This window comes from Trachemys scripta, chromosome 6 (assembly GCF_013100865.1).
Source record: "Trachemys scripta elegans isolate TJP31775 chromosome 6, CAS_Tse_1.0, whole genome shotgun sequence".
NCBI classification, from domain to species: Eukaryota; Metazoa; Chordata; order Testudines; family Emydidae; genus Trachemys; species Trachemys scripta.
The window spans coordinates 118,559,167-118,572,785 of record NC_048303.1 but is presented as its reverse complement, the minus strand read 5'-3'; the positions used below and the strand labels follow the sequence as shown (position 1 = coordinate 118,572,785).

Sequence of the window (13,619 nt, the reverse complement as noted above, 5' to 3'; positions counted from 1 at the left end):
ACAGCAGATCACACCATGGATATCTTCTTCCCATAACCTCCCCACTGCCCTTCACACATGGAGTAAAATCAAAGCAGGGAGTGCAAATGCCTGGAGCAGCTGGGGAGGATGACAGAGGCCTGGGGCTGGTGCTCACGTCACTCCTTTAAAGCAAGCCTAGATTATACCCATGTTTCTGTCCCACAGAGGGATGTGAGCGGGCCTCTATCCAGAGACACGATCCTCCGCTTCAGTGGCTGCAAGTGCCAGAGTGGGGCAGTATTAGGCCCTGATCCTACAGTGAGCCCTGCACAAACCAGCCCCTGCATTTACTCAGACCCCCATTAGCTTCACCAGGCAGTTGGGAGCAGTAGTTGAGTTCCAGAGGGCTCTGCACAGGTGCAAGGATCCCCAGCACACAGAGACCACTGCGTACTCAGGGCATAGAAACCACCTTTCCAACCATAGCCCCCCGGCACATGTACATGTAGGCAGCAGAACAAGCCCAAACATGTTCAGAGCACAGTGCAAGTCTTCCTTTGGGGTATCTACAGCTACAATCGCTAGTTATCCAGGGGGTACCACCCAGGAGAGAGAGCCAGCTGGGGGCAGGAAGCATCTCTTTCCTTTTCCCATTCAGACCATTAGGGTGTAGCTGGCGTGATCTCTATGCTCATGCCTTGGATCTTCTAACAGGCCATTGGATTAAACACTTGAGCCCGTTGGTGTATCATGCTGGGGCCTGTTGAAATAACTCACTGCTCCTTGTGCCATAAACACTGCATCCGTTGGGTTGGTCAGTTACTGCATTTGCTTTGTATAACTTAAGACTGGTCCAGCAACAGTTTCTGTGGGGTATCTTAGGTCTGACCCTGGCTTGGGGATGTGTTAGAACCACTTCTCTACGTAAGGATTAGCTGTAGGGGCTGTGCTGGGGAAATGCAGGCTACAATGTTCTTCATGGTGTAAAGAAAATCCATGGTTGAAGCTAATATCTGCTGATGTGAAATCCACTCATTGACCTCATACATTTTATTAAACTTAGACTAAATAGGAAAGGGCTTGAACACAGAAGACAGATTAGCTGAACAGAACAGCTAAAGTCTGTAGTTAGTTACTCTTCCATAGCCTTAAAAGGAGCAGGTTAGGACCTCTACTCACCCAAGCAGGGCTCCACCTGGCTAGTGCTTTTACTTACTTTTCCCCCCGAGTGTTGGAGGGGCCTTTGTTAATCCAGAACACAGCAGGGTTTGTAACACACCTCCAGTTACCCAGGCAGATTAGCCTCAGTGATCACTCCCTGGCAGTTAGACTTTGAAGGGCTTGATATCCCCAGCCCATTGGAGTAGAAGGCAGGCCCTGTCCAATGAGATCAGGAGTAAGCAGCTCACATGGCTGGCTACATCACTACTTTGGTTACTCTTCCCCATCATTGAGAGCAATGGTCATGGTACTGCTGAACCTGAGAGACATTTCCTTGCCTGAAGCTTTTTAATAGCTCAAGCTCTAGCTAGATAAGCAACAGTGATGGAGCTGCCTAGATGACACTCCACAAGTGACTTCAAGTATAGACACAAGCTCTCAGGGAAATGCATTAAAAGCCCAGCACTGGTCATATTATGCATCTCCCACAACCCTGAGCCATGTGCCTGTACTGTTAGCAGCCTGGCTAGGTTTACACTAGGCAGTAGGAAAGGTTAGACAGGGGCTTGGCTAATGGCATGGAGAAAGGAGGCAGTCTTGCTGAAGCTTGGACATCAGCGATCCTATCTGCTGCTCTATTTTTTTGCAACTTATCTCCCTGTGTGTGTTTTGTTAAATCCCAGTTGTCTGGAGTTGTCAAATCACCAACTCTTTTCCTAGACACTCCCAACCTGTTCAGCTGTCATGAGATGGTCCTGGCCATTGTGACGCTTCTGATCTAGGTTGAAGTAGCTGCTGTACTTGGTCTTATTGCACTGGACTAGAGGCAAGGCCTGGCAGTCTCACACCACTGTAGGTTATCCTTTTAACTTCGCTTATTATCAATAGTAGGTTCTCTGTTCTCCACACACCCCATTTCCTCTCAAGGAGATAGTGCCCCAACACCCTGGGTCTTTCCCTCTGTTAGTTGGTCTCAGAGGCTGTAATGTTGCCTTGCTACCCACTGGAAGCCAGACAAGTGTTCCCAATGGGCTGTTGCCTCAGACTTTAAGGTCAGAAGGACCATTATGATCATCTAGTCTGACCTCCTACACACCACAGAATCTCACCCACCTACTCCTATTTGAGAAAAGTCTCAATGGAAGAGTGTCAAATGGAGGCAACTGAAGAGATGCCTTCACCCAGGAGATGAGCTCAGCCATTCTGGAGCCCTGCCAGAGAAAAGGTGTGTGTGTGTGTGTGTGTGTACACATGCATGGCAGATGGGGTCACCTGTACTGTACATGTTTGTATAGAGCATGAGCTGGGGAGGGATCACATTAAGCAGCCAGCACTTTGAATGCAGTTGAGGTTTATTGTGAAGTTAAACCCTAGTTTTATACAATACAAAGAGCTAGAAAAAAAAAACCCCAAGCTCAGCAGCACTTGGTATGTACAGAGGAAGACAGCTGTATGTCAGTTACAAGCCATGTCCTCAGAGAAGCAGACTAACCCTGTAAGGGGTGCAGTCCTGCATGATTAGCGATGCCGCCCTGTAACTGGTAATAAACGGTTCCAGGGAAGTGTGCCTGGGGAAATGACATTCAGGTTCTTTAATTCTGCAGAAGGAAGAGCTGAAATCAGTCCACCATCTGCCAAAGGAGGACCACAGCCTCAGCGAGGAGACCTCACACTAGCTATGCAGGGAATTCATCTAGATTCCTTCCAGCAACAGGGGGAATGGAACCCTTCAGGCCTCCACCTTCTTTCCTTCCTTCACCATCTCATCAGGACATGGTGTGGAGTCTCCAGTGGGAGTGAAGGGTCCCACAATCCAGTCCAGGGGAATGTTCTGCATCACATATTCCAGCAGCTCATCCAGGGACTCCTGGGCCTTGGTCACCTTCTCCTGACTCTGGGCAAGGGCACTGCTGGACAGATCCTGGAAACAGCTGGCACTGGAGAAGGAAGCCTGGAGCGCTTCTATACTGCTCGAGACCTGCTGGGCCTTGTCCTGGATAGTGCTGGGAAGGCCCTGAATGCTGCCCAGGAGAGTAAGGCAGGTGGTTTTCAGTTGCTCGGTGAGGCTCTGGGACATGGAAAGAGCCTGAGCTTCAACCTGCTGGAGGGAGAAAGCAAGACAGACTGGAGTATCTGCAAGTCACCCTTACAGATGGGGTGAGTTTGCTGGAGCAAGGCTGTCAGGGCAAGAAGAAGAAGAAGAAGAAGGAGGAGGAGAATACCTCTGCTGAGTCTGGGTTCTCCTGCCCTTCAAACTTCCCCCTGCAGCACTGGAGCCACATTTGGTACAGACGGTCCTGGCCATTGTGAAGCTTCTGATTTACAGCCTGCTTGGCATGGTTGATCTGCAGGAGGAGAGTGCAGTTAGCTGGGAACAGCAGGAGGCGGCTGGCCATGGAACTTCGGGTAGCAGGCAGGCAGCACTACTGCAGCAACACTGCTGGGCCTAGGAACAAACAGTGCCAACGGCACTGAGCACAGGAGGCTGCAGAGACCGTGACCCATAGCAGCTACAGGGAAGGGGAGAGAGGTCATGTTCCTACCAGGTCAATGGTTTGCTGGAGCTGGGAGAGGGCCTCCAGGGTGCGCTGCCTGGCTTGTCTCATCTTGCCCAGGGTGTGCTGGTAGGCTCGCTGGCGCAGCATGCTCGAAAGGGAACCCAGACGCACAAAGTAACTCTGCTGCTCTGCAGGAGTCTCTCCCGGCCCCTCCACGGGAGCTGTTGCAAGCTCAGCTGGAAGGGGGAAAAAGAGGGTCAGCTGGCAGCAGTGGTGCAAGTAAGCCAGTACAGTCAGGTACGCCGTACCATTAAGACATTTAGCATCTGCTGAACACCGCAGGGCTCTCCCGGGAATCACAGCAGCAAAAGGAGCAGAATGCCAGCAGCTCCTCCGGTGTGGCTGTACCACCCCCAGCTGCCCCACCATCCCTTCCACACAACTGGATCTCCTGTCTAGGGTCTGTACAGCCCCCCCACAGGGCAGCGTGGGGTTGTGTGTGTGTGTGTGTGTGTGTGTGTGTTGGGGGGGGGGTGTCACATGTCCCCACCTTTGGGTCCCTCCCATGAGTCACCATACTGGTAACAGTTAAAAATCTACTTGCACCACTGGTTGGCAGGGCCAGGATACCAAGGCAGCTGCATTCAGACCTCCCAAAGCTTGTGGCCTACAGAATCTTTCCCAGAGCATGTTTGGATGTCCTGCGGCACTGACCAGCCAGGGAGCGGGTAACTGCACAGGGAGCAGCAAAGCCATTAGTCCAGCCTCCTTCCATCAGGCAGGGCTAGCAGAGGGCCCAACATGAAGGAACAAGGGGAGGCCTAGAAGCCAAGCTATGTTGCAAGGGAACCCCAAGGAGAGGTGGCTCGTTTGGCAGCTCAGCTGTGAACGCTGGGAGTCTAAGCCATGCCCCAAGACACCAGAGTCACATTGCTGAATACAAACCAAAGGGGTTCTTACCAAGCTCCTCCTCTGTCATGGGGAGGTAGTGGTCCACCAACTGCTCAGATTTTGCCAATGCCACGTCTATGCCACTCGCAGCCATCTGCCCCATGCTGGAGCCTATCACTGTGCTCATGCTACTGGTCACTGCAGATTTGGTCACTTCCACGCTCTCCTGAACAGCCCCCTTGGCCATGCCCACCATGCTGGTCACTGCATCCTTCGCCTCAGTGACCGTGCTGCAGACTGTATCCTTGGCACCCACCATTGTGGCATGCACTAGGTCTTGGGCATCCAAAGCCACCTAGAGGAAAAGGTGTCAGGAGAGGTCACTGAACACCTAGTGGAAGTGAAGAGCCCATAGCCTCAGCCTGCTCCAGAACCAGCCTGGACACTAGTGTAGTTACCTTCTCAATCGGCTGCTGCAGGATGGGCAGCTGCTCCTCCAGTCTGTCCAGACCCCGACAGGCGTATTCATTGGCTGCTGCAACTGTAACACAACCAGTTCCCTTTATTCCTTCATGTGCACTGATCTTGTGGGGCTGCTAATCTGTGTACATTGAGGGACTGGTGTTCCTAAGCACTGATGGGGACGCCAAGGAAGAGGGGTTGGGCAACTTGCCCAAGGCTATGGAGCCAGTCTGTGTCAGAGCCAGGTTTAGCACTCGGGAGATCCCAGCTGCCAGTTGTCTGTTCAACCACCCCAGCTTCTCCTAGAGGGTTTCAGGAGTCTCCAGTGCCGTAATGGGCTCAGATCCCTTTAGCACTGGAGCTGCTTCCAGTGCCTTCTAGCAAGTATTGCTCCATGGCATTAGGTGCCATACACTGTGCATGTGGCTATGTGGCACTGGGCCAGCCACGCACACCAAGGATTGTGCCTGGGCACTGCCTCTCTCTAGACTGGCCCAGCTCAGCACAATGCCTTGGCCAGATCACTTCTAGGAGCTAGCAGAGTTCAGTGGAGCAGGAGAAGGGAGTCTGGATTCTGTTTGCCTCCAGTTGGAGGTCGAGTTCAGTAGTGGGCCTAGAGCCACTGTAGGTGGAGCCTGCACCCAGACCCACCTCCCCTGCTACGCACACAGGAGTGTTCCTGCTCCCTTCCCTTACTCACGCTGTGGCTCCAGCTGGTCCAGGATGGGCCGTGTCCCAACGATGGCAGCAGAGGTGATGGCCCTCACCCCAGTCTCTGCCACCTCACAGACAGCTTTGATGGCTGGGTAGGTCTCTTTGGTGGCCACATAGTTGGCAGAGGCCATCTCATAGGCAGAGCTGACCAAGGGCAGGCCAGCCACCCTGCCCACTGCAGTCTGAGGGAGGGAAAGGGGAGTCAGCTGGGGAAGAGTTCCTGCTTGTCAAGGTGCCCCCCCATCTCTTTCCTTCTGCAACTACTGATTCTGTAGGACATGTAGGAGACTGTCCTCAGAAGCCTGGTTCCATTGGAACAGCTGCCTATATTCAGCAAGATCTCAGGAATGCTGTTTGCATCCTGGCACACCCACCAACAAAACAGAATGGTGTCAATCTTGTTCTGTCAGTGAGAGCAGGAACTGAGCAACCTTTTGTCTTACCAAGTGCAGCGTCTCCCGCTCAGGAGCCATGTCTGTCCAGCACTTGGTACAATGCCCCCCTCCTTTTTGGGCCCTTGGGCACTACTGTCAAAGGGATTTGCCAGTGTTACAGCGCAGACAGCCTTCACAGGGTCACCAGTGCCAGTGCTCACCCTGGCTTCAGGAGGCACTTCTGGGCAGTGACTGAGCATTAGAACTTGAAGCATCGGCTACTATTGTGGTTATGAGTCCCCATCTCCAGGAATGGGCACATTCAAGCTAGAGCAGCAACTCCAGCTGCCAAGCACACCTGCCTCCCCAGGAGGGACCCACCTGTTGCTCCTGTGCCTGGATCTCTACCTGTGTTTCATTTTCATTAGCAGACATGGTGGAGTGAGATGTCCCTGCAAGACCCAAAAAGGAATATTGAGAGGCTACAGCAGGAAACAATAGAATAAATATTGGGTAATAACACCAGGAGAGGTGCTCCAGTTCTGTTTTCTCTAAGAACCAGACCAGGTTGTGCCCTGTAGTGAATCTCTCTCTCTACAGAGAGAACAGGCCAGTACGTTAAACCTTTGATCCAAGGCAGGCCCAGAGTGCATCCTCAAGTCCAGGGATGCACTTGGAACCTACACCTTCTGGGTGTGGTGTTCTGTCCCATCTAGTGGCACCAAAGACCAGTTAGAGAGAGATTAATGTGTCTGCTCTACAGCTTTAGCCAAGAGTCAGATGGCTTTTAGCTCATGCAGTAGAGGCTCATGCATTTAGCTCCAGAGGTCCCAGGTTCAATCCCGCCCGCCAACAACCAGGGTCTGTCAGTGTTACACACTCCTAAAGCTTCTATTCAGACTTACAGACCCAGCAATGCCTCCCGAGGAGAGCACCAGGACAGCTGCACAGTGCATCACAGGCACCCTCCTAGTTCAGTATTTTCCCAGATAGTGCCAGGGGTTAATTCCATTTGTACCAGAGTACAATCACCGAGAGACGTTATCCTGCTGAAGGTAGCAGTCATTGACTGCACATGGAGAACACTGAATTGAGAAGGTACCATCGGTGAGTGTTCAGGGACCTCTAGAATGAGTAGTGTTTGAGTCTCCCTGGATATTTAATTACATAGGAGATCTCCACTATGGCAGACTGGTTATTTTAGAGCCAGTTTAGCTGGTAAAATACAAGTATTTTCTATTATCAGTTAGAGACTGATCTGGTTAAAAAAAACCCACCAGATTCCAGTTGAGGTAAATTGACATCATCACCTCTAGAGGTGAGAGTGAGGCCAGAAAGCATTTCCCTTATGAGAAGGCACCAGGCCTGTTTTCCTTTAGTGTTTCCTAAATTATCTGTTTGAGATACATATTGGTTACCCAGCACCCCAGTCCCAGCTGAATCAGCCACCTCAGCCAAGTGTTTCCACCTGCAGATCATTATGACACACCAGAACTCAGACCACAGCCAGAAGTCCCAATCCCCATCCATGAATGGGAACAGCACAGCTTCGCTCATGTAGAAAGGTATGTAGACAGTTTTTCCATGGTCCAGGCTCTAATTTAGTTCTTGTTAAATATGCCATTCTCCTCTAGGGAAGCTCCATCTCCTAGAACATACCATTAATCCAGGCAACCTGGTCTGGAAGACAAATAGTTTCTTTCCCTGGACTGTTTGTTCAGGAGACCCAGCTATCACCTAGAGATGCTTTACACAAGTACAGCTACCAAGCACTGAAAGGGACTAAGAGGTTCTGATCATTCAATCCTAGCTACGACCATCAATCAGGCAAGACATCAGGTCACACTCTGTGTAAGAAAAGAGCCCCCATCTAAACACCCCCACAACCTAGGAACCAGAGACATTTCACAGAATTTAGCCACACATCTTACCAAGTATCAACACTACTAATCCTTCATCAATACTAGGACCAATCCCTCTCTCAGCCATTATATTCCTGTGATGATGTCATCATGGGACTGGACACACTTGACAGACAGCTCAGGAGACCAATTGCACAGCTGCATTCTCTACTTTGCCCACTGAGGGCTGTGAGCCAATTTCAGAATTGCCAATTTTGGTTGGATGTATTCCTGGAGGTCTCATCACATGACAATCTTTAATTAAAGATTAATTTTTAATTCCTGGGGACTCCAGGACAATCCTGGAGGGCTGGCAAATCTAGTTTCAGATTATGAGCTGTTTGGGGCAGGCCTTTTACTCTGTGTTAAGACAGTACCTAGCATGATGGGATTCCAGTTCTGATTTTGGCTTCTAAATTCTCCTGTAATACAAATAATAATAAAGCTTCATATTCTTATAGTGGTCCAGTTGCTCTCTCTGGAGAACACCTTTACATTCCATCTCCCTAGTAACATTTTCAGTGTAGAAGGTTTTTGTCAGTAAAACAATCTAAGAGGGGAGAGTGCTGATAGCTGATGCATGATTTTGCTTTCCTGCCCACTCCAGAAGAGGCTGGGTTAGTTTCTCTGGCCCAGTTGGCACAAGCTGCTTCCTCAGTTCATTTATAGCTTTCCTGTTAGTGGAATTGTCCACAGAAGAGAACATGGCACAGATTTTTAAAGGTATTTAGCTATTGCTCCACTCAGCATTGCAAGGCCTAAGTGATTTGGGCCCAGAACCTCAAAGGTAGGTTGTCCCACACTGGGCAACAAGGGGTTAAGGAACTGCTCTGCGCTCAGCCAGCCCTGCCCTGCCACGTCTGTAGGAAATGCACCAACTGGAGGAGGAGTTAAAAGGCAGGAGAGCCGCTTGTTTGGGGGCAAACTAGGGAAAAGAGTAGACCTATATCACCAGCAGAGAAGAGGCTAAAAGAAGGCTGAGGGGAGATATAATTGCTCTTTATAAATATATCAGAGGGATAAATATCAGGGAGGGAGAGGAATTATTTAAGCTTAGTACCAATGTGGACACAAGAACAAATGGATATAAACTGGACATTAGGAAGTTTAGATGTGAAATTAGACAAAGGTTTCTAACCATTAGAGGAGTAAAGTTCTGGAACAGACTTCCTAGAGGGGCAGTAGGGGCAAAAGACATATCTGTCTTCAGGACTAAGCTTGGTAAGTTTATGGAGAGAATGGTATGATAGGATAGCCTAATTTTGGCAATTAATTGATCTTTGATTATTAGCAGTATGCCCAATGGCCTGTGATGGGATGGGATCTGAGTTACTACAGAGAATTCTTTCCTGGGTGTTGGCTGGTGAGTCTTGCCCACATGCTCAGGGTTTAGCTTATCACCATATTTGGGGTCAGGAAGGAATTTTCCTCTAGGGCAGATTGGCAGAGGCCCTGGAGGTTTTTCATCTTCCTCAACAGCGTGGGGCACAGGTCACTTGCTGGAGGATTCTCTGCACCTGAGGTCTTTAAACCACGATTTGAGGACTTCAGTAACTCAGGCATAGGTCAGGGGTTTGTTACAGGAGTGAGTGGGTGAGATTTTGTGGCCTGCGTTGTGCAGGAGGTCCGACTAGATGATCATAATGGGCCCTTCTGACCTTAAAGTCTATGAGGCAAGGCCACTCCTCTCCCTAAATAACTGTCCATAGGTCCCTCCTTGAGGGAAGGAAGGGCCTGCTGCAGACACAGCCTGTGTGGGAAGCATTCCTCTTGCCTATGAATGTGTGTGGAGTTCCCCCTTTGAGGAGGCTAGTCCCTGGTTCTGCCCCTTCTGTATGCTGCCCCCTCACCGTGGCTGGAACAATGAGCCCTACTCCTGGAGGAGCCCTGAACTGGACCCCCTTTGGCTGGAGGAACCCCAGGCTGGTTGAAGCCTGGAGGCCCCCTGCCACCTGCTCAGAGGAGCCCTGGGCTAGTACCTTCCCCAAGCTGCCCAGGAAAAACCACAGCATCTCTTCTGAAGAGGAACCTGAGCTTTAGATATATCCCGTGCAGGTTCTGGGGTGGCTATAGAAGTGGTGTTTGCTACTCGGCTTCCTGGGTTCATCAGTAGTCTCTCTGGAGTCCAGGGAGATTACTGATGAACCCAGGAAGTTGAATAGCACATATTGCTGCCACAGCTGCCTGGGAACCTGCATGGGGTATAATAAAACAAAAACTCCCCCCACCAAACCCACAACCGGCCATCTGGCAGCATCAGGGAGTCAGAGTCTCTCCTGGCCTACTCTACCTGCTGCCCATGCCTATGAACTCTGGACTGGATTGATCCCCTTTATTTTTGTTTGGACTACCGCCGTAGGGGAAAGCCTTGGACTGAGCTGGGCCATACCACCGGAGGAGCAGTTGCCCTTACGCTGCATTACCCAGATGGCAACCTTGGGACAATTGCAGGGATGTGGTAGGAAGTGGGGTGAGATCACCCCAGCTTCCCTACCATCATCCCCACTTCAGGTCACTGGCCTAAGCCCTGACCACTAGGTGATGCCACCCTCCCAACCAACCCTGGATGAGGGCTGTGTCAGTGTCACATACCTTTCAGGATCTAGGCTGTAGAGCCTATGTTTTAGTGCCAGTCAATGGGATGTAGGCTACCAAGTGCATACATTGCTTTTGAAAATGAGACCTGTCATGCAGTGCTGAGTGGAGCAATGCCTAAATACCCTGGGAAATCTTAGCGGGTGTCTTCCACTGCATGTACAAGGCAAAGCATGAGGCCCACGCCTGAGAGAGGCTTCTGGTGCTACTTGAAATCACTCCCTTTGTCCCTGAATGTAGTGCTCCCCGAATGCACTCTCTGAGCACCGGCACAAGTATCTGACAGTCTCTCAGCCACTGTTTGGTGGTCTGGGTGCTGTTGGTGCTGCAATTAATTTTCCATTTTAAGTTAGAGCCATTATTATGCTGCCCAACAAGAGCATTGTCTCCGTCACAGAGATTTTGCAGGGAGAATCTTCCACATACAGTGTGTTAGGTTCCTCCTTTGCTTGTCAGAGCATTTCCCAGCTACACTTGTTACAGCCCCAATCCTGCAACTAGGTATGGGTTTAACTTCAGGTGCAAGTAGTTCAATTGAAATCAATGGGACTGCTCATATGCTTATAAAGTTAAGCACATGCATAAGTGCTTTCAGGATTGGGGGACTACATTATACATTTGTAGCTCTGCAGCCTGCAAATTAGAAGAATCACTTTGGATTAAATTAGGGTGATCGGATGTCCCATTTTTATAGGGACAGTCTGGTTTTTTGGACTTTTTCTTATATAGACGCCTATTACCCCCCCACCCCCAGTCCTGATTTTTCACAGTTGCTGTCTGATCACCCCAGATTAAATGATCCATGGAACACTGGGCACTCATTAAACTTTGCTAGCTATTCTTCGTTTCCCCTGGAAAGCTTGCTTGTTTCTAGGCAGCATGATCTTGAATCAGGCTGTTGTTAAGGTCTTTGCAAGCAGGATCTGTAAGGTTTTTTCTACTCTACGAACTGTGAAGCCAGTTCCCAGTAGTGAGACAAGACTTTCCCTCCATCTGGCAGATGGTCTAATTGAGGACAGATGGGTTAGTCAGGAACACATCCACCGAAGTCAGTGACAGAAGCAGGTAACAGCAGTGGGAAGCTGGGCTGGCTGTAGCAGCGAGGTGGGCCCCCAAAAAGAAGGCCATGAGGAAGGCATGGAGATTTCTGGGTGGCCTAGGTGTGTTTCATTGGGAGCCAGATCCATTCTGATAATGGAAGTGGGAAGGCTCAGATGCTAAGGAAGAGTAATGGCTGATATCATGGTGGATAAAATATGATCTTATAAAAGTGACCTCAGCAATGTTAAAGCATATTAAGTTTCCAGATCACGGACTGTGTAACAGTCAGCACTGCTAATCCAGTGATACAAGAGCCCATGAAGTCACTGTTAAGGTTGGGCATTACATTGCAAGTTTGAAAATGAGATCTAGGGGTGTCTAGTAGAAACAAGTGAACGCCTTATGGAGTGTTCTCACCAGCATTCTAAATAATGTGAACATTGGGGAATGCCAGCCCCACTCCAGAAAAAGCAGGCTTTCCCCTTCTTTATTTGCTGCTTAGGTTAGAGGTAGATCAGGTGTGTCCTGCTGCAGTCCTAGCACTACATGAATAGTTTCTGTTGCTCAGAGATTACACTGTTTATGGCATGGGAGGGAGATACTATAACACCTTTGGCTGCTTTTTGCTGGCCCTGGAAGGAAAAGAATTGGTTCCCAATAGGAACAGGCTTATGGAAAGCTACCTAAGTTGCATAGCAAACAAACAAAAAGAGGAAAATAAGATACAGCTGCAGTTGGTTTGGTCATATTACGGGAATTGAGGGTGTCTGGGTACTAGTCTCCCCCACTGTGTAATGTGCTTCCATTTTATAGACAAACTCCTTAGTTTTAATTGCTAGGTATAAAATCTAAGATCTTCTCATGCAGTGCTTTTAGTGTTTGAAGCCTACCGCTATTTTGTTGTGAAACTGTACCATGGAAGATCCCAAATGCCTTTTATTAGACCAAATCTCACTTGAGAAGCCACTGAGATCTTGTAAACTCTCTGCTAAATTGCTAACGTTAGATCGTTTCACATGCCAGAGCTCGTTCTGTACCTATCCCACTTATCTGAACAATAGTCATGGACTCTCATTAAAAGATCAACCACTGCACGTATTTATAGGTCACCACTATCCCACACCACCTACTAGGGATTTTTTTTAAAACTTTCTAAAGCAAGAAAGCTATCAGAAGAACTGTCCGTGATCTAGTGCAGCATAGGACTGGCGATGATAGCTACATGCTGAGAGGCACCTGGAGCGTCAATGCTTGGAGTATCAGGAAAAGGCTGGGATTGGTAAGGGAGAGGACACAGGGAGACCCCCATTTTAGAATGCTGGCGTCGGAAGGTTCCGTGGCAGTTGGGAGTGACAGTTGGGTGGCTCAGGCCAGCATGGAGGAGGGAGCAGCTTTTGTGCGGCCATTTCCCTCGCCCATCCTGGCCCACGGCACTCGGCGCTATGGCTGACAGAAGGGCTCGGCATCTCAGGGCTTGGCATCTCCAAGAGAGCCAAGACAAGCAGCCTCCCTCAGGGGCAGGCACACTCCTGGCTGCTATCCATCAAGACACCAGTGGATTTTCCTGCCCCGACAATATCTGCCACCTCCCAGTCACAGTGCTGGAGCTGAACCAGCCATCACTGCTGCCTGGCATGGAAGTGCCAGACCAGAGCCTGCCAAGGGGTGACGGAGGGTGTGGGGATGTGGAAGTGTCCTGCCCATGACCCAGTAGTCCACAGGGATCCAGGCTTAGTCAGGGTACTTATTTAGCTTCATACCCTACACAGAAAAGCACCAAGCTAGGGCTCTCGGTGCCTTTGACATAGGTTAAACAGGGTGTGGATAAAAGTCAGATCCTGCCAGAAAATGAAGGATCCTCTTGGATCCATGGAGACTGACTGGACTCCAGATTTGTTGGCACCATACCAATGGTTGGAGAAGTACTTTAGGTGGTGCAACTTGGGAGTTCAGGCGCATAAATGGACAGGATGTGTTATTTTCTGGCGGGATCTGACTTTTACTCGCACATGATCTGGTGC

General features: G+C 49.9%; 1 protein-coding gene across 2 annotated transcripts; it reads right to left on the bottom strand.

Moving 5' to 3' along the window:
- Positions 1-2,552: 2,552 nt before the first annotated feature.
- On the bottom strand, positions 2,553-6,787 carry LOC117879661 (perilipin-3-like). Of its 2 annotated transcripts, none has more exons than XM_034774933.1 (7): positions 6,443-6,787; positions 5,674-5,869; positions 4,970-5,052; positions 4,581-4,866; positions 3,666-3,856; positions 3,345-3,467; positions 2,553-3,223 (listed from the first exon to the last, which is right to left on the bottom strand). In XM_034774933.1, exons 1-7 carry the CDS (start codon positions 6,494-6,496, stop codon positions 2,852-2,854), a joined length of 1,305 nt encoding a protein of 434 aa, XP_034630824.1. In that variant the 5' UTR covers positions 6,497-6,787; the 3' UTR covers positions 2,553-2,851. The 2 variants fall into 2 exon arrangements, with proteins under 2 accessions (XP_034630824.1, XP_034630825.1); XM_034774934.1 differs by having other exon boundaries at positions 2,553-3,220.
- Positions 6,788-13,619: the final 6,832 nt, after the last annotated feature.